This window comes from Eumetopias jubatus, unplaced genomic scaffold (genome assembly GCF_037043125.1).
Source record: "Eumetopias jubatus isolate StellerSeaLion01/CBP00866 unplaced genomic scaffold, mEumJub1_p1.0 scaffold_7, whole genome shotgun sequence".
Lineage (NCBI taxonomy): Eukaryota > Metazoa > Chordata > Mammalia > Carnivora > Otariidae > Eumetopias > Eumetopias jubatus.
In genome coordinates this window covers 13,634,105-13,660,180 of record NW_028274813.1, presented here as the reverse complement: position 1 = coordinate 13,660,180, position 26,076 = coordinate 13,634,105, and the positions used below count along the sequence as shown (strand labels likewise).

The following is a 26,076-nucleotide window of genomic DNA, read 5'->3' as shown; positions in this document are numbered from 1 at the left end:
CACAGTCCTGGGCACTGCCCTCCCCGCAAGGAACTGTTCTCATCACAGTCCATGATCGTCAGCAAAGGGCGGGGATGAGGGCCATTCTGACCCTGACCCTACAACCACACACCCAGGGCCCCGCAGTCCGCCAAGATTCACTTCCGTAGCACAGCATATTCTTAAAACAGCACACCAGGTCTTAAAATAATTTTGTTATCTGGCTTATGATACTACTAATCAGGTATACTAATATTAGCCAATATTCTTTAACTCAATTTCGTCTAGGAAAGAAACAGATAAAAATAATGATGAAAAAAATAGTCTTTAAAGGCAGTTCAGGAACATTCCACAAGATGGAGATCTTAGCCTTCCGAGACCCCTGTCAGTTCACTATAAATTCAGATATCCTATCCATCTTCCACCAGACCCCCTTTGCAAAGTCGGAAATGGAGATTTCTTCCAAGGAAAAAGGGAGAAGGTGGCATTCTTATATGGGTAGCTCTATGATGAGATTTTTTTTATTGCTTCACATCACAAATATGGGCAATGTTCACTTGTCATCTAAACGACACCTCCCCAATTTAGGATCAGTGTCGAGAAAGTGCCAACATGCGCTATCGTTTGCAATTCCTGCAAAGATCTCACATAGTGGAAATGCGAACTGGGGAAACGACCTAAGACCTAGCTTCAAAGGCACAGAGGGAGGAGACAGTGAGACGTGCTCTAAGAGGCATGAGCCCTGTTTCTCTGCCTGGTGGGGACAATTAGCAATGAAACAAGGCCCACAAGTGAGAAAAGAAAGGGAGGGACATGGTTGAGTCTTTATACTGGGGGGAGTAGATCTTTCATCTCTCCAAGTTCCACTACCTTCATTATGGAATTTTCCTTGGATCACCAGCATATTCTGAGCAACAGTTCTCAGCAGGACTGATACAAAGAGGATAGGATTTTAAAAATACTACCACCGCTTCCCATTATCCACACTTGCCCCCAGAAGACAGAGAAGGAGAAAGGAAGGGGGAGAGAGGGAGGGGGAGAGAGGGAGGGGAGAGGTCGGTCTCACAACTAAACCCGCACCTGTCCTTTGGTAGGCAGGTCTTTCACGCTGTCTGGCTTGAAGAAGGTGAAGTCCACCATGGCCTGGAAGAGCGAGATCGCCTTCTCAGAGTGACCGGCCTGCCGCAGGAAGTGACAGTGCTGAAGAAAGAGAGCTGAAAGCAGGGAGAGCAAGAGGGAGAAGCCTGGTTAACATCAATTCAAGGGAAAGAACACAACTTCTAACAACATGCGTTTCAACACCGAGAACATGTTTTCTCCAAAATTAGTTCCTGTGATCTTTTCAAAAGCTGTACTAATACGTGTCCTCATTAAAAGGACTCACCACGGAACTGTAATCGAAGTACATTTATTCCAATTTTTATATGAAACCACTGTGGAATACAAATATTAACAACTATATATGCTGCATAAAAGTAAGGCAAGAGAACGGGCTGCCTGGGTGCCTCAGTCGTTTAGGCGGCTGCCTTTGGCTCAGGTCATGATCCTGGAGCCCCGGGATCGAGTTCCACATCAGGCTCCCTGCGGGGAGCCTGCTTCTCCCTCTGATCCTTCCCCCTTCTCATGCTCTCTCTCAAATAAATAAAATCTTAAAAAAAAAAAGTAAGGCAAGAGGTTGTTCTGAACAGTTACCAAATACTCAAAGCTCATTATTACAAGAAAATTCTAGGAGAAGGATGGTATAGATTTTCATCAGAAAGCAAAGATCTGTGCTCGATGGATCACTAGATGGTGATCCATCTTCATCATTTGTTCGGAGGCCACTGTAAACAAATCAAGGTTCCATCCATGAAAATTTCAGTTTGTCTGAATTGTGGTATAGTTTCATGTTCTGAGTAACAATAGGCTATTTGCACATACCACAAATGATATCAAATATGAGGCTCTTTATGTCAGTGTTGTAAATGCTTATTATTTCTAGAACAATATATTTATATCTTTAGAATATAAATATAAATATGAATGAATGAGAATCTAATCTAAAAGTTAAATCTAATCTAAAAGCCTTTGGCTTGGGTCATGATCCCGGGGTCCTGGATCAAGCCGCGCATCGGGCTCCCTCTGCGCCTCCCCCTGCTCATGCTCTCTCATCCCTCTTCCTCTCTCCAAATAAATAAAATCTTTACCAAAAAAAAAAAAAAAAAGAAAAGAAATAGCAAAGTTCTGATCAAATAAACACCTGCTGTGTGCTGGACACGGAGCCAGACTCACCATGGGTCAATCTCCGTTAACGTGCTCGATGACCCTATAAAGCAAGTATTGTATCAATGCTGCTGAGCGAGAAACTGGAGCTCAAGCAGGTTAAGGAAATATGCAAGGTCACAAGAGAACCAGTGAAGGGCAAATCCAGGCTTCAAGTCAAGAGTGATATTCTCCAGCTCCTGTGTGACAGGCTGCCTTCTGTACCTCATTACTGGACAGAGTTCATATTCTAGCTCCTTCGGGACACAGAACCTTAACAGTATAATAATATCGTTAACTGCCTCTGCGTGCTGATCCCCAGCCATCGGGGCATCCCCGCGAACACCACCGCCTAAGATCCCAGAACGGGTGAGAGGAGCGGACAGACACCGCAACAGGGAAGGCCACGGACAGCCACAACTGCTGAGACTTGACTGTGTTTCCTTGGCTAATAAGCAGGAAAGCTGGGGCTCCTAGGCTGGGGATACTCTGCTAACTTCACCGGCTCCGAGGCCCACTGCGCATCTCCAAGAAGGTGGAGAAGCGAGAATCTGGTCTAGTCCAAAGGGGTCCTAATACTTTGTTTAAATCCGTTGTATCAATTTGGCCATTTCTAAAATAAACCAAAAACACACCTTCACTTCTGCCTAGCGCCAGAAGGAAGCGTAAGTCCCCCGACACGCAGGGACCTGGTGCTCGGCCTCTTACCGAACACGGCCTCCTCGGTGCCGGGCAGGGCGGGGTGCGACAGGATGCTGCCGTCCTGCACCGCGGACAGAGTGCTCAAGCATTTGCCGTAAAGACCGTGGATCTTGGACACGGTGAAGGTGCTGAACTGGCTTTGGCAAAATAAAAGGTACTTCTGCCAGAGGGCCGTACTGTTGGGGTGTACAAATATCAGTTTCTGCCACTCCTTGAGCAGCGCCGAGGGCTCCCAGAACTCCGCGCACAGCTTCAGCCGGGCCAGCTTCAGCTCCACGGAGCTCTGGTTGCTCTCAATGGCCCGCTCCAGGATGGCCAGCTGCTTCTCCAGCACCAGCTTCACAGACCTCTTCCGCTTCTCCTGCTCCCCCTCCTCCAGGGCATACAGGCCAGGGCTCCGCACGACCTCGTCCTCAAGACAAAAATGTCAATTCACAACTGGAAGTCGGGGAGCCTCAAAAGCCCGCCATCGCCCCAGAGCTACTTGCAAGGCCCGCCCTCCGGCGCCTCCCAGGATGAATCGCCCTTCGGACCTCCTTGGCTTGCTGGTCACCATTTTTTCTGGGTGGTGGAATTCCATTCCTCGGGTTCCCGTTGGCTCGTGTTTCCCTCACCCGACCGTCTGCGCTCCATCATGGGAGTTACATACCGGGAGCGAGCACGCAGCGCCCTGAGCGCTGCTTCTCAAGAGCCCACTTTACCCACGACACAGGCAGATGTGGGGCAAAATACACCCATATGAGCGGTTCAAAAACAAGTGAGCAGGATGAAGCTAGAGCCCCAGCTGGTTGATCGGGGGAGCAGCGCCTTCTCTTCCCCAATTCTGTGCATTCTGTACCCTGCACCACCCCCACCCCCACCCCCACCCCCACACCCGGGGTGAACAAGGGCGCTTCTTCCCAGATTGTTTAAACTTCACCTTCTTTTAGGAGCCCTTTCGCGCTCCCTAGAGCCAGGTCATGCCGCCTCCCACCCCCAAATTACACATGAAAGCACTGCCTCCCACCCCCAAATTATACATGAAAGCATTGACTCTCCACACATCGGGCTTCCTCATGGGCTTGGAGCAAGCTCAGGGCAAGGGCTCCAGGATAATACACTTCCAATGCCTGGGGCCCGGGTTCCTCCCAGGGGCTCAGAAACGGCTGCGGAGCGCACTGGTTTGCCCCAGACTAGCACAGTATTTCTAAATAAGAGCAGCAGGACGGCGCTACTTACCTGAAAAGCAACGAACGCCATCCACAGCTGAATATCGTGAGGGTTCTCCCGCACTCTCCTGTTGAACTCCTCCACCTTGGCCTTGAGCAGCGCACGCTCTCTGTCTGTCTGGGAGTCTGGCTGCTTTGATTCTTGCTCTGGAGGACCCTGCCCTTGTAACCACTGCGTGGTGGACTGATCGTAAATCCCCAGAGGGTTCAACCAGGTCATAACGGGAGGAATCACATCATCCAAGCCCTTCACAGGGATAAAGGAGATTGGCTCAGATGAGGGAGGTTCAGTTTTACTGCCAACAGCAACTCCATCAACGTTCATTAAGCCCACGCTCTTCTTCGTAAAATAGCGCTCAACATGCTTGTGTGAAGGCTTCTTTCCTGCGGCAGCCCCCTCCCAGGATATACACTGCTTCTTAGGGTTAATGCCAAGGCAGGAGTCTCCTTTCCTCTTGTATCTTGTATTTGAAAAAGAAAGACAGTTACTGAGGGAACAGGTGCATAGCCCTGCACCAGTGGAGGCTCAGCTCAACAGATGAGCTCTTGTGAAGCAAGCTAACTTCACCTTACCTTCCAACGGTTTCTATTTAGAGAAATACGACAATTAGCAATCAACTTTTTCTGTGTGGAACTTACTCCTCTGAACACTTCAATTCTTTGTTAACATCGCGTGAATTTAAGATCAGTCCTGTCTTCCAGATCTAGTAATTTCTATTTTTCCTGGAGTTTTGTAAAGTTTGCCCCATACATTACGTCACTGATCATCACGATCCTATGTAACAGACAAGGGGTAAATCCTCAACCCCTCCTTTACACTATTCGTAAAGACACCAGAACCTTGGGTGACAGTGAGTCATCTGTCTCCTACACCAGTCCCTTTTCCTCAAGATAGTCCTGTATCCCCACGTAAGAAGAAAACAGGGAGGGCTAAGATTGTATTTTTAATCCTGAAACAAAATAATTTAAATTACACTTGGCTGTTTTCTACTCCAGAGGGAGAGAGGCTGGGTTCTAAAAGGCCTGTATGGCGCGTGCAGGTGCCCCCAGAATCACACTCACAACTACTGAGTATGTGCCTGAAGGCTGAGGGAACCGTGCACTCTTCTGCAGGTGTGTTACACAAATGACCATTAAAGAACGGACAAAGGATCCAGGCGGAATTCACAAAAGATGACATGAAGGGCCAACTGGCGCATGCAGAAGTGCTCACCATCATTAATCATGAGGGAAGTGCAAATTAAAACTGCAAGGTGCTATGCCACATACCCACCAGAATGGCTAAAATTAAACACCGAAGACTCTGAACCCCAGGGAGCGATCTGCTGGGTAACCAGGACTCTCACATGCTGTTAGTGAGAATGGAAACTGGTACAGTCACTTTGGGGAAAGGTCTGGCAGTTAGACTTACCCTGTGAATCGGCGATTCTATTTTAGGCATTCCCCCAAGAAAAAGGAAACTGCCTTTCTACACAAAGACGTGTGCACAGATATTCTCAGCTGAATGCCACGAAGAGCCCAGGTGCTCATCACTAGGAGAACAGATAAACAAGCCACGGTATGGCCACACAACAGAAGGTGACCAGCAGTGAGAACAAACTCCTGACAAACACCACAATGGCGCTGGATGTCAAACACATCACACTGAGTGAAAGAAGCTGGGCCCAAAGGCGTACGTACTATACGATTCCATTTATATGGAATTCCAGAAGAGACAACGCTAATTGAGGGTGGAAAAAAATTAGGACGGTAACTGCCCCTGGGGAGGTGGGGTGTGGACTGAATGGAAGAGAGCAGGAGGAAATTTTGTGTGTGTGGGGGGTCACAGTGATGTTCTATATGTTCACAGAGGGCTGGATTATACAGGTGTATGCGTGTGTCCAAACTCAGCAAATGAAGATTTGTTACACTATATGTGAATTTTAAGTCCAAAGAAAAAACTAAACAAATCTTGAACTGCAGTTAATGACATGCACGCTGAAGTATTTAGGGGGCACTACATGGAGGCTGGCACCAAAAAAATAAGACAGACATGTGATAAGGCAGGCGCAGTAAAATATTAATGGTAGAACGCAGAGGGTGGGAATAGGAGCATTCACTGTAAAATTCTTTCAATGGATGCTGTATTTTTAAAATTTCCATAATATCATGCTGTCGGGGAAAAAAAGGGAGCAGCCACCATCTTCTGTCATCTTCCAGAAAGTTCTGTGTCCATCTCCACCTGGTCCAGGCCCAGGCTTGGGCCTGGCTTCCCCACAGTCAACAGGTGCCTGAGCAGCCGCCCTTCCAGCTCTCACATGCACACAAACCCTTCCTCTCCATCCTCTCCCCCAGGCCCACCTAGGCTAACTCACGACAATCGGTCTCTGGTACCTTTAGGAGTCAAAACTGTAACGAGGGGTGAGGAGATAAAATAGTGCTTCAAGAGCTCTAAACACACCCATCATTCTGTCAGGAACAAACTGTAAGTAGAACTCGTTTTGTTCTCCCCTTAATTACTATTTTATTTTTGCTAAAAATCAACAGTATTTCAACATTCACATAATCTCTTAAAAAATGTTTACAGAGTTTTCTGACTTTACAAGTGCATTTTCTAAAGCTGATTTTAACAGCTGCATTTCATAACAGATGAAAACGATAAAGGAAGAAAAAAGACTCTTACTGATCTGTATTATTAAGTGCCTACTTTCAGATATGTGTGTACATGTGTTTATATGTGCACTCACACCTCTTTTTAAAAATAGTTGATATACAACTCTGGGCTTTTCTCCCTACTTCTGTGCATTTCCCCATACCATTCTTTTTAGAAAATACCATTTTTATTGGTTTTGAATCAATCCATTGGCAGGGTAAGCCCGCATCTAGTTAACATTTCTCTATTGTTGGACCTTTGAGTTTTACCTAATTTATCATCTATCATAGAACCTTAATTGGACATTTGGGTTTTATCTAATTTGTCATTTATCACATAACCTTAATCATAGAACCTAGGATGTAATTTAATACAATATTCCCCCACATGAAGGCATTTTTTTCTGTAAAATCTTTATCAAAAAGTCAGCTGGTCTTGGGTGCCTGGGTGGCTCAGTCATTGGGCATCTGCCTTCGGCTCAGGTCACGATCCCGGGGTCCTGGGATCGAGTCCCATATCGGGCTCCCTGCTCAGCGGGAAGCCTGCTTCTCCCTCTTCCACTACCCCTGCTTGTGTTCCTGCTCTCGTGCTCTCTCTCTCTCTGTCAAATAAATAAATAAAATCTTAAAAAAAAAAAAAAAGTCAGCAGGTCTTACCTGAATAATTCCAGGAGGGAACCCCACTTTGGAGGTTCAGTGAATGACACCATATGGACACTTAATTTAAATGAATTTAGCTACAGGAAAAGGGAAGGGATGGGAAAGGGGGGAAAAAAAAGAAAGAGGGACAGGGTATGGGAAAAGAATATATTTAAATCGAACACACACTTCTGCCCTGAATCCACTCAGTGGCCCTAAGCCCCAGAGTGAGCTGGGCAATAATAAATTTGCCTTTCCTTCAGTGACTTCAATTCACACATGCTCTCATGGTGGCAGTCTACCTGGGTCCAAATTCCAACCCCATCATTTACTAACTAGGTGACCCTGAACAAGTTATTTAAAACAAAACCCCAAAACCTGTCTGTGCCTCCGTTTCCTCATCTGTGAAATGGGGATAATAATGGTACCCATGTCAGAGAATAGCAGGGATGATCAAAAAGTTTATATATTTCAAGTCTTTAGCCATACAGTAAGCACTAGATAAGTTAAAGTTATTACTATTTTATAAGACTTGGCTCCTAAACATAAGGCAACTATTTCATCTGGTATATAGTTAAAGAAACAATCCACTCCATAAATGGAGAAAAAATGGAGCTGAACTTCACTGAAAGCTAGTATATTAGCCCTAAGGAATTTTCCAAAGGTAGTTTTGACTCTTACCCACGAACTCTAAGCCCTGCTCACCACAATACACGAACGCATACCAGGTCACTGCTGGGAGGCTCACACTACTAGAAAATTTGCTTTGATACTGAGTCAAATCTCCTTTCTGCAACTTCCACCCGTTGATCCTGGTTCTGCCTTCCCGAGTTACACAGAACATTGCCAATCTACCTTCCAAAAGATGGTCCATTGAAGCTTCAATGACTCTGACCATATTGCTGTCCCAGGCCCATACCCACAAGGCCTCATCTGGTCCTCACAGGATGGTGCCAGGCGAGTCCTCTCAACACTCCTGCTTTGTCAGTGCCTTGGTGAAGTGTGAAAATTCACGACCTGACAAAACACGCCCTGTCCTCTGACCAACTCACAGTGCCATGGGATCAATACTTCCCTAGATCTGGACACTGACAGCGGTACAGCTATTAATCCGGGTAAGACTTAGCTCACCTAAGCTTCAGGAATCTACTGGGAAATCACACCAATGCCCCAAGCCCTTCCAATAGCATCTTCACAATTTAGATTAGTAAACTTCTCTCATTACTCTCCTCCTAAGGTCTGGGCCTCTCATTAGCAGAGATTTAAGAGCCAGTCATTGTAAATATTTTTCCTTTTTCAACTATTAGTAAGTAATAACCCTTTATCTGTGCAAACTAATGTCTAATTTCTATCGATGATGTCTGATATCTGAGCATGCGGCATAGCAGGAGTTAACAAATGAAGAAACAGAGGCTCAGACAGGGTTAGTGACTCATGGGGGATTACATTATCAGTCAGTGGCCAAGTGAGAATGAGAACCAGGGTCCTCCGTTTCCCAATGCAGAAAACATCCTACCACACAACTGAGCTCATCTTTATTTGTGGACAGGAAAAGAATATTTGAGGTTAGAGGAACATAGGTTCCCCAAGAAAGCTGCTTCCTGGCAGCATGACCTTGAGAGGCTACTTACCCTCTCTGAGGTTCCTTTTCCTCGTTCATAAAATAAGAGTATGGTTCTCCTCACCAGCTGTGAGGATCACACAGGCTAACAAGCACGGGGCTCAGTCAGTGTCTGCTGGCCTCCCCATCTTTTCCTGGGTCCTACCACATCTGTGGCACCACACCGCGGGGCCATGGGGAACTGAACAAGACTTTAAGGAGTATTAAAATTATTAAAAAATGTATGAAAACGTTTTGATAGTCATTTACTCTCAGCCATAAGGTTTTAGGAGATAGCATGTAGATATAAACATGCACTGAAAAATCACAGATATAAACACATCATAAAGGAAATCTTAGTTGGAACTGCCTATGTGGTGAGGTATAATGTCGTGATGAATGATAATTAAAATCTGGAGGCACAGCAATGTAATGGAAACCAAAATTTATTTTAAAAAGTAATTAGCCTATAAAGAATGATAATGGTCCCCTCTTGGCTTTACATTCCAATATTCTCTACCTTCCATTTTCATTACCTGTAAGCTGTCTGGGAAGAGAGATTGTGTATTACTGTTCTTTGTGTTCCCAGCAGTGTCTTACAAACTACTCAGTGCCTAAGGGATTTAATAAGTACTTAAATATTTTTGATTGACAGGGTAGAGGAGAAAAGTTTAATAAACTAATTACTGAAGTGAATACCATCATCTCTTTTTTACCTGGTGACGTATGCTGGAAGCATTTTGAAAAAGTCATTACCACTTAATGTCACTTTTTAAAATGGCTTACTTGGAGGACAGATGAATAAAAAGCTTTCGTGACTTTTTAAAATGGCATACAGATCAGACCAAATGGTTTCTGGATAGTTTGTCACAATTACTTGTTTCAAGGTATTTTTTAGATTCATTCATTCAACAAGTATTTACTAAAAACCTGCTACGCCCGGCACAATGCCAGGCACCACAGATAAATGAGACTTTTCAGACCTGAATCCTGACTTCAAGGTTTGAACTTTCACTTCAGAGTGTGAGATAAGACACATGCCTCCACAGCTCAGCGATGGAGGACACCCACCGGAATCCAGAAGAGGGGGGCGGGGGCAGACAGAGACCGCGCAGAGAGGGTTCGGGGGAGAAGGAAGTTACTTCCCACCAGTGAAAATCAGGAAAGACATCGTGACGGGTACCTTGCTATGTCTCCTCGGTAGAGAGACTTATACTCCCAGTTGGCCGGATCCGGTTTCTTATCTGTTCTGAAGGTTTCTCCAGTCAGAGCCTGAACGTCCTCAAGCCAAACAAAGCGATGCCCAATATCAGCGGCAGCATTACCTTCTTGACTGTGGGACACAGGAAGGTGAAGAACAAAGAGGGAGAGGCACTTTGAAATCTTCTGGCTACATCGTCCACCTTTTCAGAACAATGAAAGTTAAACATTTCAACACTGATGCTCCACACAGCATCAAACACACCCAAGTATGTCAAATGTGCACGGGCCACAGATGAAGAGGATTCCTGCTGTGGAAAAAGCTTTAAAATATGAAGCCAAAACTGTCCACCCTAAGTGACACTTTACCAAGAAATCACCTTATCTCAGAAATTAACCTGACACAAGTTTTTATTTTTTTAAAGATCTACTTATTTATGTTTATTAGAGACAGGCAGGGGGGACAGAGAGAGAGAGAGATAGCACACGGGGAGGGGCAGAGGGAGAGGGACAAGGAGAGAAGCCGACACCCCGCTGAGCACAGAGCCCAGAGCTCCATCCCATGACCCTGAGATCATGACCTGAGCTGAAATGAAGAGTCGGATTTGCTTAAGCGACTGAGCCACCCAGGCGTCCACAGGTGTTCTTTTTAAATATTCTATTAAATGACTGTAACTAGAATTTCAAATATATTTATAAACAAGTTTCCTCTAAAAATAAATAAAGTGGGTTGCCCTTGCTTAGCCTAACTCAGTAGAAAGTGCTCAGATTATTCCAACTCAAAACTTAACAACAGCAACATGACAGTTCCGAATGGGTCAGTCTCACATATTATTCAGACTTGGTCTAAGTCTCGTTTTTATAGCCCGGGCGCTGTGGACTGACCTTCTCTCTTACACCAAGGCCGGAGAGAGCCCCTGTGAGACCAGACCCTTACTTATCCCTCTGAACCAACCTGAGAGTTGGCAGACTTCCAGCTGAGACACAAATGGAACCACTTCCCTAGGAGTCAAACGAGAGGGGGAGGTAAAGTTTTTTTGGCATCTAACATCTTCCCTCCTCTAAAGAAAATCAGTTCATCATGCTGCTGACACAAGAAGCTGCCAAAGTAGTCAAAACAGCCCTTAACCTTGTTCCATCTTTGCTTTTGACTCTGCCCAGATAGAAATAAAGATTCTAACGGCTTCTAAATCATCTCTGACTGGGAATACAGAGGAATGGCATTCCGGGGACACAAAGTAGCTTTCAATCAAGTGTTTGCTGAATAGGTTAAAAGACACGGTGATTTTTAACACATTCCCCTTCAGAACATCTATGGAGGGTTTTCTGTTGACAAACACCATAAGGGGCAGCAAAAGGAAGGAATGAGATGGATGCATTCCAGAAAGAAATGGAAAGCCCACGGGGGAGGGAGGAGGAAGCAGACCACACCTGGGGAATAAACGAGCTCTGATCCTCTCCTACTGGGTACTGAGGTCAGGAAGCAGGATGTGGTCTGGGCTGTGCACAAGGGAGGATCTGCCTCCACCTGAAGGTGAAGAGCTCACCCTAGGAGACAGAGGTCCCTGAAAAGCTGTAGCCTTAGGGGAAGTCATCCCTCGATCACTCAAAAATAGAGTTCCTATATGGTGCATTATATCCCCGAGAACCCACTTTCCCGACATTACAGAAGTCTCACAACTCAGTACCTTAGTCCTTGTCTCTATGGAAACAATTCCTCCAGGTCATCTTCCCCGGAAGAGACTACAGAAGTTCACAGGAAGAAAGTAAAAGAGAAGAACAAAAAGAGTGGATTTTGATCTTAATGGGGATATTCTGAAAAATATCAATGAACTTAAAAATGCTATCTGGATCACAGAACCATCAAGAGGCTCTAAAGTTCACCTCTGATGTGATTACGCATAGGCTGAAAATAACTACCTTCCAAGTTCTAATGGTAGTTCCTGTGTAGGTTCAGAAAATCCTTTAAAACTCATTTTCCTCAACTTTAAAAAAAAATGGACAAGTAGCTAAGAGTGAGTTTCCAGAAGAAGCAATGATTAATGTATGATGCTTTGAAGACACACCGAAAAGCAAAAATACCAATAACGTATTCATTCATTCACACAACAGAAATGTACTGAGCGCTTACTGTGCACCGGGCCCTGTGGCAATCACTGAGGGGTTACAAGGGCAAGCGAGACAGGAGTGATTCCTGCCCACATAAACTCGGCCCAAGTCAGAACCTTTTTATTCTCCTCTCCTAGAGCAAGCCTGGGTTACAGATGGAGAACCTGAGGCACAGAGACGGCAGAGTCAACCTGGACGCCCCGAGCCACAGCGGCCTGCGAGGCTCTCCACAGATCTGGTGGCAGAAGGATGCAGGAGGACTCAGGGTCCACCTGTCTGATGGAGACCCCGTGGGTCAGATTCTAGACTCACTGCACCACAGAGCTCTCACGGATGTCAGTGGGACGTCTAAGCATACGACAAAAGCAAATAATGCCTGAAGAGTCAAAAAAAAAAATCCTAATAGCCCTAAATTTTTTAAGTATGCCTTGCATGGGGACTTCAACCTTCTCTTCTGGCCCATACGAACAAAGAAAAGAAAAAAGTGAGGGGTGCCTGGGTGGCTCAGTTGGTTAAGCGACTGCCTTCGGCTCAGGTCATGATCCTGGAGTCCCGGGATCGAGTCCCACATCGGGCTCCCTGCTCAGCCAGGGAGTCTGCTTCTCCCTCTGACCCTCCCCCCCCCCATGCTCTCTCTCTCTCTCAAATAAATAAATATTTTTTAAAAAAAGTTTTAAAAAAGAAAAAAAAGTGACATGAGAAACGACTCAGGTAGTTCCAGCACGTGCTGCCTGTCGTAGGCCTGGGAGAAGGGCCCCCCGCGGGGGAGCAGAGGAGACGAGGCAAAGGAGGGGCTACCAGCGAGCGAACAATGGGAGCAACAGGCTCAAGGGAGACAGCGGGGCAAAATGTGGGGAGAAGCAAAGCCCCCAGGAAAGGAAATACTATGTTCATGGGCCAGTCTACAACTTCCACACCGTGCTGGAAAGAAACGTGAGGTAAGAAATGATGACTGTAAGTGCTATACCGCCCTTAACCAAAGAGTGTGTGCCCAGCGGAGGGGGGGGTGTCAGGGGGGCAGCTGATGCGAGCGATGGAAAGGGAGAGAGACTATGGAAGAGAAGTAAGACATTCCTCTTGCTCTGACCCTCACAGACGGGACCCTTAACTATGTAGTAAACCGGCCCATATTCCCATGGCATGGCACATCGGCCATCTTTCAAAATCCCAAAGACTTTTTGTCTGAATCAGATTCTGACACAATCATTACCGTGTCTAAATAACACTTCTCAAATAAAATCACGGCCCTAATTTTTTTAATGAGTTTTCTTCTTTTTTTTTTTTTTAATGGTGACCTAATGGTAGAGCTCTACTTGGGTTTGTTTTTTTTTTTTGGACTCCATTTGACTGAGTGGCTACAGAGTCATTCAGATACCTCATTTGTGGCAACAACTGAGGGAAAAAAATTCAAAATTTGAAAAGTCATAGGTATTTGAGAACAGAAAACCCACCTTGGTTTCTCTGATTCCTTTCTACCGTCTCCAGTGCTTCTGGAAGTTTTGTCCTCTTCAGGCTCACTATCTGGCTCGGAGCCACTGCTACTGGCCTGCCCACGTTTTCTCTTGGTTTTCTTGTGGTGATGTTTCCTCTTCTTCTTTTTCTCTTTCTTCTTTTTTCTGCTTGTTTGTTTGGGCTTTCTGTTAGCATCACTTTCATCCGAAGGCTCTGATTTCAGAGGACTCCTGTTTTGGGAAAATCAACATTAGAATTATTTTCAGATGAGAAGTAGGGAGAAGACTATGAAAATAAGCAAACAAATGTATAAAAGGGAACTCCAGAAATGCCCACAGGGCCTTACTATTTGCCCATATATTTATACAGTGCCTTCCCAGATCACAACTCCCCTTAAGGATTTAAGAACTGGACCCACCACCCAGAAAAGAAAAGAAAAGAAAAAAAAAAAGCTGGACCTAAAACAACAGTAGGTGAAGAAATTCTATTGTAATAGCTTCTAAATCTAGACTTTCACATCTGCACATTTTTAAATGAAAATAATCTACCAGTTATTTTATCAAATATAGTATTTAAGATTTTATTTATTTATTCATGAGAGACAGAGAGAGAGAGAGAGAGAGAGAGAGAGAGAGAGAGAGAGAGAGGGAGAAGCAGGCTCCCAAGGAGCAGGGAGCCCAATGCGGGACTCGATCCCAGGACCCTGGGATCATGACCTGAGCCGAAGGCAGACGCTTAACCATCTGAGCCACCCAGGTGCCCTCAAATATAGTATTTTCTGAAGCAATGTTATAAAGGGTTTATTTTCAGTCCTACATATTAGGGCAGCATGTCCTTAATGACAAAAAAAAAATCAAAAAAAAAAAAGGGTTTAATTCTGGTCCTTGTTTTTAAAGGTTATGATGAGCCCTACTACATTACTGAAATATCTACAGACAACTCTCTCTCAGGCACCAACCAGTGTCCATTTCCAAAGGTTTCCTGCACTTTCGGAGGACTGCCTTCTCAGGGCTCCTCATCTTAATGAGACCACCTAGTCCATAAACTCGAGAGGGCTCACTTCTCAGTTTGATGCTCTACCACAATTTCTTTCAAAGCTTGGTACAGATGTGCGCCATTCTGCTGTCCTCAAAGTTTTCATGAGATTTTATCTGATGTTGTATCACATCAGCTTCTGTTTTTCCAAAAATGGTGAAAATGCAACTGAGGGAACATGAGAGTTATAATATTCTAAAGGTTACTAATGAGGTTAGTCAAGTTACTCAGCAATCACATGGTGCCATTTCCCTCGTGGCCTCGTAACTGGCACTGTGTTACACACTTGCCACTACAAAACACAAAGGGGGAAAGAGGGGTAATCTATGAGTGAGGTAAGGGAAAACAAAGAGCACCTCACTAGTTTAAGAAAGAAGAGTTGTAATTCGCTCTTTTATCACAGGGTTTTCTAAGGAGCACTATTCGAACCCAACGATAGACAACACACAGACAAAAACTAAAAATCCATCTTTCAGAAAAGCTACCTCGTCAGCGGTGACCCTTCAGAAACCAGAGCAGCAGCCTCTTCAGGTTGTTGGCTCAGAGAGGTTATGGCTCCAACGCAAAAGCTCGGGTTGCTCAGCCAATCTAATTCTGCACAAGCAAAGGGGGAAAAAAATCAACAAAATCAGCTCAACGTGATTTCGAAAGCAGGAAATCCATCTTACCAGCTGACATCCTAATTCACAGCCAGTGTCAGCCAGAGAGTCCAAAGAAGCCGAAGGGAATCCATGAAATTTTTATTTCATAGGGCATGGGGCTTTCACACACTCTAAAATACTTAAGACTGAAATCCTCTTGTGCAATCAGACTGCAGCTTAAGCAAAAGCCACGCAACAAGTGTGGCTTAAAAAGCAACACGGCTTCACGATTCCATCACACTCTAAGGAGCAGGAATTGTTTCCAAAGCACTAGGATTGAATGACCTCAAATTTGACGCAGACAATTCCGAAAAACTTAAAAATCAAATCATGCACAAAAGCCCGCCATGTTTAATATCGTTACAAAAGATTAAGACATTTTTCTTCAAAAAATATTCCGTTCTCAGTAACTTAACATAAGCCTTTCCTTACAGCAGTACTCTTCTTTGAAAATAAAAACACGGGGTGTCAACTTTGTTAACACTAAAATGACATAAAATGTTAATAATGATTATCTCTGGGTGGTGAGATTAAATGTTCAAAATTGTTCCTCCTTCTGCTTATCCACTAATTTCTAATTCCTCTGGAATGAACTTTTTCTAAATTACTTATTTCCTAACCTTCTAGGAGTCTTAACTGTGAAGGAAAGGAAAAAGCCATGGGATGATGGACGGTGGTTAGAGGTTGTCCTCTTTTGTTCTAGGATGAGGCTAGAGCACCTGTGACATGGATGAAGTTAGGAGACAGAAGTGTAACTGCATTTTTTTAAGATTTTATTTATTCATTTGAGACACAGAGATAGAAAGCATGAGCAGGGGGAGAGGGAGAGGGAGTAGCACGCTCCCCGCTAAGCCAGGAGCCCGACGTGGGGCTTGATCCCAGGACGCTGGGATCATGACCTGAGCCGAAGGCAGACGTTTAACCATCTGAGCCACCCAGGCACTCCGTGCACTTCTTAACAGTCATACAGGGATATAATCCAAAAACCACAGGGTTCAGCCATTTAAAATGTACAACCCATGGTTTTTAGTATATTTAGAATTGTACAGAGCGCCTGGCTGGCTGTGGAGTATGGAGTCAGTGGAGTATGCGACTCTTGATCACGGAGTCATGAGTTCAAGCCCCATGTTGGGCACACAATTTACTTAAAAAAAAAAAAGCACAGAATTGTGCAACTATCACTGTAAAATAATTTGAGCATTTTCATAATCCCAAAAAGAAACCCCATAGAGAGGTGCCTGGGTGGCTCAGTCATTTAGCATCTGCCTTCAGCTCAGGTCATGATCCCAGGATCCTGGGATCGAGCCCCATATTCAGCTCCTTGCTCAGCGGGAAGCCTGCCTCTCCCTCTCCCACTCCCCCTGCTTGTGTTCCCTCTCTCACTGTCTCTGTCAAATAAATAAATAAAATCTTATTAAAAAGAAAAAAAGATAGAAACCCCAAAGCTATTAGCAGTTACCTTCACTCATCTCTGGCTCTTCCACCCCAGGCAACCACTAATCTGTCTCTATAGATTTGCCTGTTTGGGACACTGAATATAAATGAGATCATACAATATAGTCTTTTGTAACTGGCTTCTTTTATTCGGCATAACGTGTCCAAGGTTCATCCATGCTGTAGCACGTATTCATGCTCCATTCCTTTTTATTGCCAAATAATTTTGCATTTTATGGATCTCCCACATTTTGTCCATCCATTGGCTGATGGACACCTGGACGTCATTTTGGTTATTATGAACAATGCTCTGTGAATATTCATGTATAAGTTTTTATATGGACATATGTTTTCACTGCTCTTGGCTAGATATCCAGGAGAAACGTTGGGTCATGTGGTAACTCACATTTAGCATTTTAAGGAAATGCCAGACTGTTTTTTCCAAATTGGCTGCACCACTTTACATTCCCAGTAACTGTATATGGATTCTCTGATTTCTCCAAATCTGATTTCTACTGTCTGTGTTTTAGATTATAGTTATCCTACTGGGTGTGATGTCTCTCCTCATTGTGCTTTTCCATTTCCCTGGTGACTAATGACGCGAAGCATCTTTTCATGTGTTTATTGGCCATTCATATTTGAACAGTAATAGTCAAATCCCTTGCCCATTTTTTAATTGGGTTGCCTTTTTAGTCTTGTGCTGGAAGAGGGCCTTATATGTTCTGTCTTCTAGTCCCTGATGATTACTGCATCTTAGTGAGGAGTAGATGCTGAAATGTGTGCTTCTTGGTGACAGGTACTTTGTTCGACTCACTGTTGTATCCGTTAGCAATGCCTGGCAATGCGTCAGGAGGAGCTTAATAAATATTTGTGGGAAAGAGGGGAGGGAGGGAGGAAAGGTACATTAAAAGAAAAAAGAGGGGTGCCTGGGTGGCTCAGTCAGTTGAGTGTCCAACTCCTCGATTTTGGCTCAGGTCTTGATCTCGGAGTCATGGGATGGAGCCCAACACTCAGCAGGGAATCTGCTTGAGATTCTCTCTCCCTGTCCCCCGCCCCTCCCCCCAGCCCCCACCTCACTCGAGAGCACATGCAGCACACACACATACACACGTGCTTTCTCTAATAAATAAATAAAATCTTTAAAAAAGGGGGGGGAAGGAAGAGAGGGATCCTAACTCATTAAGTACCTACTGCAGGCCAAACACCAGGTAAAGCACTTTATATCCTTACCCCTTTTAAGCACCAAAACAACCCACTATGGGAGGTATTATCATCTCCACTGTATAGAAGAGGAGACTGAGGCTCAAAGGAATTAAATAATTTGTAAGGTCATACCCAGTGAGTGCTAAACAATCGTCCAGGCAATCTTTCTTCTATTGTCTTTTTCTTTCTGAGATTGGTTCCCTTTCCTTGGGTCTAATTCCTGGCAAGAGGTATGTGAAAATAGTTCCTGTTGCTCAGAGATCATGATTATTTCCACAAAAATTGGATTTTCTCATGAACAAAGGAAAAGTGAGAAAAGATGGAACAATATGCAAGGAAAGATGCTCTCAAACGATTCCGGTATATCTTTCCAGACAGTGAGGACAGCTTGGAGAAAATGTAAAGAAACGCAGATGTCAGAACAACAGAAAGTGTTGTTTTGTGAAGGACTCCGTCCTTCACAAAGTACAAGAAAAAGGGCTTTTAAGGGAGCAATTAAGACTTTGCCATATGAGACCACTGTGGAAAAAGAGTAGTGTATACAGAACTAAAACTCTTGGGGTTCTAACCCAAATCATCACTGACCTTCTCTATGACCTTCATCTCAATCAAATGACCTTTTGTCAGAGCAAAGGGTATTTGCACCTGACAAGAAGTTACCACTGCTTTTTTTTTCCTGGAAGCGCATGAGCAGTGAACATGAAACGTTAGAAGTAATCACCACTGGATGTCAGGCATGCAGGAATTTTGGAAATCATCTAGTCTAGAGATTTCTAAACTCTTTTTAGCCAAAGAAAACACTGCTCAAACAAAATGTTTCAGAGAAGCCCAACATGCAGAACAGCAGAAGTAGGGATCCTCCTAGGGGTCTGGAGGGAGGGAGCAGTTCTGAGAAGGCTCTCCAGGGCAGAGCCGGGATACCACCTCCTCATCTAGGGATCAAAAGCAGGAGGCCCAAAGAAGTTCAGTCACAGCTGTGGGCACACACCTGAAACTGGATCTGCGCTCCTCCATCTGGTCTCTCCACCACACCATGGTGCTACCCTTCATTCCCTCAACTAAGGCTCTGGTTTTCCTGAAATCTCCCTGCGACTGGTACATGGGGCTAGTGTGGCAATTTTCACATTATAATCTCATTATTTGCATGGCAGTCTTCCTACTTTATTCTAAGGCAAAGGTCAACAACTCAAATCCTTACAAGGGCCAGATTAGTAATTCCTCTGACACTGTAGGGAGAATGGGGGGGAAAAAAAGACAAAATATTTTGCCAGCCAAACAAATACAGCAAATTGGTTTACAATTCTTGCATCCAAGTTTCCAGCTCACCTACCCTGCTCCTATTCCTTTCTTTCTAAACTAAATGCAACAGGAGGGGAGAGGTTATGACTACTCGCTCCTGTATTCCCAATCCCTAGCACATAAAATGACTGAGGATCTGAGCCGTATCTTCATATTTTTGTATCCCCAGCACCTAATTTACTGAACTGAAAGACCCTGAGATCATCAAAAGCATGCCAATATCTAGGTATAAAGTACAACTATTTTAATTCTTCACTGTAAATGGAGATTTGGCCATTAAAGAATAAAGTACTGATTAGCTACTATGTGCCCAGGCACATCCCAGGCTTTGGGGGTACAGTGTGAATAAGGCAGGCCAGGTCTCTGCTCATGTGGTATTTATACTTCCTCATAACCTTAACTGTTCATGTAATACATGTAAGATTATTAAATTTGGGTTACATGGAATCCTGGAGGAAGTTATTTGAGATTAAAAGATAGTTTATTGATCAGATTGCAAAGGTTTTTTTCCCTCTATTTACCTACATCCTCACACGATTTACAAGCTCCTTTGATAGAAATCAAGTATGTATTTCGATCACTGTGTCAATAGCAAGCAGGAGAACATAACATAGCAGAGGAAGGACAGACAGGATACACCCTGCCCAGGGTTTGGTTTGGATAGAAAAGCTGGCTGGCTGACAAACCTTCTGTCCCTGCAGGTTAGTAAATAAGCATAGGTTGAACCTGCCTGGAAATCAGCACTCTGCTACATACACACACACACACCCCCCAAGGAAAAAAGGGAAATCAGCACTCTGCTACACACACACACACACACACACACACACACACACACACCAAGGAAAAAAGGGAAATCAGCACTCTGCTACACACACACACACACACACACACACACACACACACACACACACACACACACACACACACACACCCTAAGGAAAAAAGGGTAGAAGTACCAGGCAGAAAACCACTTTAGAACTACCACCTAATAAACGTGGATGGAACTGGAGGGTGTTATGTTGAGTGAAATAAGTCAATCAGAGAAAGACATGTATCATATGACCTCGCTGATATGAGGAATTCTTAATCTCAGGAAACAAACTGAGGGTTGCTGGAGTGGTGGGAGGGATGGGGTGGCTGGGTGATAGACATTGGGGAGGGTATGTGCTATGGTGAGTGCTGTGAATTGTGCAAGACTGTTGAATCACAGATCTGTACTTCTGAAACAAATAATGCAATGTATGTCAAGAAAAAAAAAGAAGAAGATAGCAGAAGGGGAGGAATGAAGGGGGGTAAATCGGAGGGGGAGACAAACCATGAGAGACGATAGACTCTGAAAAACAAACTGAGGGTTCTAGAGGGGAGGGGGGTGGGGGGATGGGTTAGCCTGGTGATGGGTATTAAAGAGGGCACATTCTGCATGGAGCACTGGGTGTTATATGCAAACAATGAATCATGGAACACTACATCCAAAACTAATGATGTAATGTATGGTGATTAACATAACAATAAAAAAAAGAACTACCACCTAATAAAAATCAGGTAGGTATCTGGAAGAACCACAGCATGTGTAATTTTACCGAAAATTATATAATGAATCACCCCAAAGTTGACATGCTTTTTATGATAAGGTTATTATATCATGCTATTTCCCCAACGCTAGTGAAAATGCTCTAATTCAATTTCACTGGATAGAGGGCTGAAGAAATCACCACGAATCGTTTTAAATACAAAAAAAAAAATTTTTTTAATCACAGCTGGATAAAATATCCCAGTTCACCCCTTCCCCATTACTATTATAACAAAATAGCTCTGATTACTGGTTTCTGTGGACTCTGGTGAGCACCACCCCTCCAGGTATAATTCAAAAGACATTTCCAAAGTTGAGTGTAATCGATTAGCACATGTATTAGGGAAGGGGATTGTTCCTTTAATAAGAGCGAGCCAAGCTCTTTATTTGATCAAAATCCTTTTTTTCTGACCAGGAAACTGAGCGCGCAAACGTTTGCACAGAAAGCACCAGCCAACGTGGCTAAGAACTGCTTTTAAAATGGTGATTACAGAGTACCCAGCCAAAGTCAGACTTTCTACGGAGTTAACCTACAATTTGAAGAGACCCAGGAATCCCAAGAGTAATGTTTAAATGGTCCGAACCCCAACATTCTAATATCACAGTGTGATTTATAACACAAGTTTTGGAGCCAGAAGGACCTGTGTTCAAATACTGGCTTTACTGTTTACTGGTTGTGCAACTCTTAACAAAACACTTAATCTGAGTCTCTTTTCTTTCACTCAGCTTTTTTTTTTTTTCCCTCTTACTGAAAACCAGGCACTGTTCTAGGAACTAGGAACACACAGCAAACAAGACAAACCCAACCTGACCCTAGGGCATTGACACCCTTGCAGTCACTTACACACAACGTGACAAACGTCAGGATAAAGAAGGTATAATGAGAGCACATCATCCAAACTGGGTACGGGTCAGAGGAAGCTGCCTGGGAGAACAGCTCGGTTAAGACCTGAAGGACGAGAAGTGAGGCTAATCTGCTCCTACCAGCAGAAGAAACGGCTGGTACAAAGGCTTGAAAGTGGGAAAGCAGGGCTCTGGAAAACAGCAGGAAGCTGTTATGTCTGGACCACTGGGAGGAAGAACAAGTAGGGGCACAATGAAGCTGGAGAGGTTGGGGGCCTTACAAAGATGTCAGAGTTTGGGCTTACCCTAAAAGCAATGGACAAGACACTCAACAGCGCTGAACAAGAGGGACAAAGTCAGATCTAGGATTCTAAAGAACAGCAGCAAGGAGTAGTATTAAAGAGCACGCGTTCTGAAGCTGGATTGCCTGAGCTCAGATCCTGGTTCTGAGGCCTACCAGCCACGTGACCACAGACAGGTTACTTATTGGCTCTGTGACTCCATTTCCTCCTCCTTAAAAATGCAGATAAAGGGGCGCCCGGGTGGCTCAGTCAGTTGGGCATCTGCCTTCGGCTCAGGTCATGGTCCCAGGGTCCTGGGATCAAGCCCTGCATTGGGCTCCTGGCTCGGCAGGGAGCCTGCTTCTCCTTCTTCCCCTGCTCCTGCTCTCTCTCTCTCTCACTCTCTCTTTCAAATAAATATACAAAAATCTTTTAAAAAAATAAAAAATAAAATATATAAATTTTTAAAAATGCGGATAAACAGTACCAACTTCATAGGGTTATAATTCAATGAGTTAATATTTGTAAAGCATTTTCACCAGTGAATGGCACGTGGTGTTTTTAAATAAATGCACTTTAACATTCCGCCTACAGTGTGGAGAGTGGTTCAGGGAGTGAAGGTAGGACTGAAGACGGGGAGACTCTTTAGGAGGCTGTTGTCAATCCAGGGGGTAATGACAGCTAAAACTGGGAAGTGGCAGTGAGAACAGGGGTAAACTAATGAATTGAAGAGTTAACTGGCTCAACAAAACATGAGCAAACTGAATTCAACAGTACATTAAAAGGATCCTGCACCATGATCAGGTGAGATTTATTCCAGGTTTGGTTCACAATCCACAAATCAATCAACATGATACACATTAACAAAATAAAGGATAAAAATCATACCACCTCAATAGCTGCAGAAAAAGCATCTGACAATGTTCCATATCCATTCATGATAAAAACTCCCAGCAAAGTGGGTATAAAGAGAATATACCTCAACATAATAAAGGCCATAGAGGACAAACACACAGCCAGTATTATACTCAATGGTGAAAAACTGAAAGCCCTTTCTCTAAGATCAGGAGTAAGCCAAGGATGCCCACTCTTGCCACTTTTATTCAACACAGTACTAGAATTCCTAGCCACAGAAATAAAAGGCATCCAAAATTAGTAAGGAAGAAGTAAAATTATCACTGTTTGGAGACAACAGGATACTATATACAGAAAACGCTAATGACTCCTCAAACTTTTAGAATAAATGAATTCAATAAAGTTTCAGGACACAAAACTAATATACAGAAACCTGATGTGTTTCTATACACTAATTACAAACTATCAGAAAGAGAAATTAAGAAAACAATCCCATCTACAACTGCATCAGAAAGACTAAGATACCTAGGAAGAAATTTAACCAAGAAAGTGAAAGACCAGCACTCCAAAAACTATAATACATTGATGAAAGAAACCGAAAATGACACAAATCAATGGTATAAAAGATATACTATGCTCATGTACAAGAAGAATTTATATCGTTAAAATGTCCATACTACCCAAAGCAATCTACAAGATCCAGTGCAATCCCTATCAAAATACCAATGGCATTTTTCACATAACTAGAACAAAATAGTCCTAAAATTTGTATGAAACCACAAAAGCCCCTGAACAGCCAAAGCAATCTTGAGAAAGAAAAACAAAGATGGAAGTATCACTCCCAGATTTCAAATTATACTTCAAAGCTATAATAATCAAAATATATGGTACTGGCACAAAAACAGACACACAGATCAATGAGACAGAATAGAGAGCCTAGAAATAAAGCCACATTTACATGGTCATTTAATCTACAACAAAGGAGCCAAGAATATTCAATGAGAAACAGTCTCTTCAATAAATGGTGTTGTGAAAACTGGATAGTTACACGCAAAAGCATGAAACTGGGCCACTGTCTCACACCATACACAAAAATAAATTCAAAATGGGTTAAACACTTAAATGTAAGAAGTGAAACCATAAAGTACCTAAAAGAAAACATAGGTACTAAACTCTTGGACATCAGTCTTAGCAATACTTTTTTGGACCTGTCTTGTCAGGCACGGGCAACAAAAGCAAAAACAAACAACTGGCACTACAGTAAACTAAAAACCTTTTGCACAGCAAAGGAAACCATCAAAAAACCAAAAAGGTAACCTACTGTAATGGGAGAAGATATTTGTAAATGATATATTTAATAAGCTGTTAATACCCAAAATATATAAAGAACTCATACAACTCAATACCCATAAAACAATCCAATTAAAAACTGGGCAGAAGACCTAAGCAGACATTTTTCCAAAGACATCCAGAGGGCCAACAGACACTTTGGAAAAGATGCTCACCACCACTCGCCATCAGGGAAATGCAAATCGAAACCACAATGAGCTATCACCTCATGCCTGTAGGAATGGCTAAAATCAAAAAGATGAGAAATAAGTGTTGGCTAGGATGTGGAGGAAATAAAAAACAACCCTCATGCACTGTTGATAGGAATGCAAACTGGTGCAGCTACTGTGGAAAACAGTATGGAGGTTCCTCAAAAAATTAAAAATATAAATACCGTATGATCCAGCAATCCCACTTCTGGTCACTTAACCTAAGAAAATGAAAACACTAATGCGAAAAGATTTATGCACCTCTATATTCACTGTGGTGTTATTTACAATAGTCAAGATATGAAAGCACTGAAACGTCCATCAATGGATGAGTAAAGATGTAGTGTGTGGGGCACCTGGGTGGCTCAGTCAGTTAAGCGTCTGCCTTTGGCTCAGGTCATGATCCCAGAGTCCTGGGATCAAGCCCCACGTCGGGCTCCCTGCTCAGCAAGGAGTCTGCTTTTCCCTATCCTCCCTGCTCGTGCTCTCTCTCTCTGTCAAATAATAAAAGCTTAAAAAAAAAAGATGTAGTGTGTGTATACATGCACATATGCGTGTGCAGGTGCACACGCGCGCGCACACACACACACACACACACACACAGATTCTCTAGGGAATATTACTAAGCCATAAAAAAGTGAGACCTTGCCATATGCAACAACATAGATGAACCTAGAAGGTATTATATTAGTCAGAAAAAGACAAATACCACAATTTCACTTATATGTGGAATCTAAAAACCAATGAACACACAAAACGGAATCAGATCTATAAATACAGAGCATAAACTGATGGTTGCGGGGGGGGGGGGGGGTGGGCAAAATACATGGAAGGGATTAGGAGGTACAAACTTCCCGAGATGGGAAAAGAATTATTTGGAAGGATGGGATGAAGAACTGAATGGGGGGTGGGGGGGGAGGAGGAGAAGTCAGAGTATGTGTCTAAGTTTTGGCTTGGGGGAATGGTGGTGCCATTTTCTAATACGTGGACCCAGGAAGAAGAGCAGGTTTTAGAGAAAAAAAATACAGTTTAGTTTCTTTCCCAAATATGGATAATACACCTGCCTTATATGTTGTTATAAGGATTAAATGCACTGATATGCCATCTTCCTTCCCAACTCTGTCCAAATATTCGGCACCTGAGCAATAACGTTTTGGAGTATAAAATCCTAATAGTCTGATGGTACGTACAGAAGAAAAACTTGAGAATAGGAGGGATCAGACACTGGAGGCTCTCTGCTGCTTCTAATATAACGGAGTCACTACATACCTGTTTGTTGAAAGAATGACTGTTGCTAAATTTCCCCCCTCAAACCTCTTACTGAATGGGATGGCTACTTAAATCCTGTCCTAAAGCTTAACAGTACCTCCAGAGCAAGGAGCCGAGTTGGGGTCACTCACTTGGGTATTGCCTGTCTGTCCTGTCCAGCAGTTTAGTTTTTTTAATTGAAATTCTGCACTACTATTAACAATCTTACATTTTTACGTTTTACAGTATAAGGCAAGAAGTACAAAAATGGGCAAGGACGTGAACAGACATCTTTCCAAAGAAGACATCCAAGTGGCCACCAGACACATGAAAAGATGCTCAACATCACTCATCATCAGGGAAAG

General features: G+C 43.5%; 1 protein-coding gene across 1 annotated transcript in view; it reads right to left on the bottom strand.

The window, feature by feature from the left end:
- The window catches only part of NRDE2 (NRDE-2, necessary for RNA interference, domain containing), a 53,775-nt gene that overhangs the window by 22,131 nt on the left and 5,568 nt on the right, over nt 1-26,076 (bottom strand). The window contains exons 2-7 of the mRNA XM_028098176.2: nt 15,282-15,390; nt 13,761-13,991; nt 10,184-10,333; nt 4,141-4,591; nt 2,929-3,334; nt 1,060-1,193 (exon numbers count right to left, since the gene is read on the bottom strand). Of these exons, the coding sequence (XP_027953977.2) occupies nt 1,060-1,193; nt 2,929-3,334; nt 4,141-4,591; nt 10,184-10,333; nt 13,761-13,991; nt 15,282-15,390 (1,481 nt within the window). The remainder of the gene's footprint in view (nt 1-1,059; nt 1,194-2,928; nt 3,335-4,140; nt 4,592-10,183; nt 10,334-13,760; nt 13,992-15,281; nt 15,391-26,076) is intronic.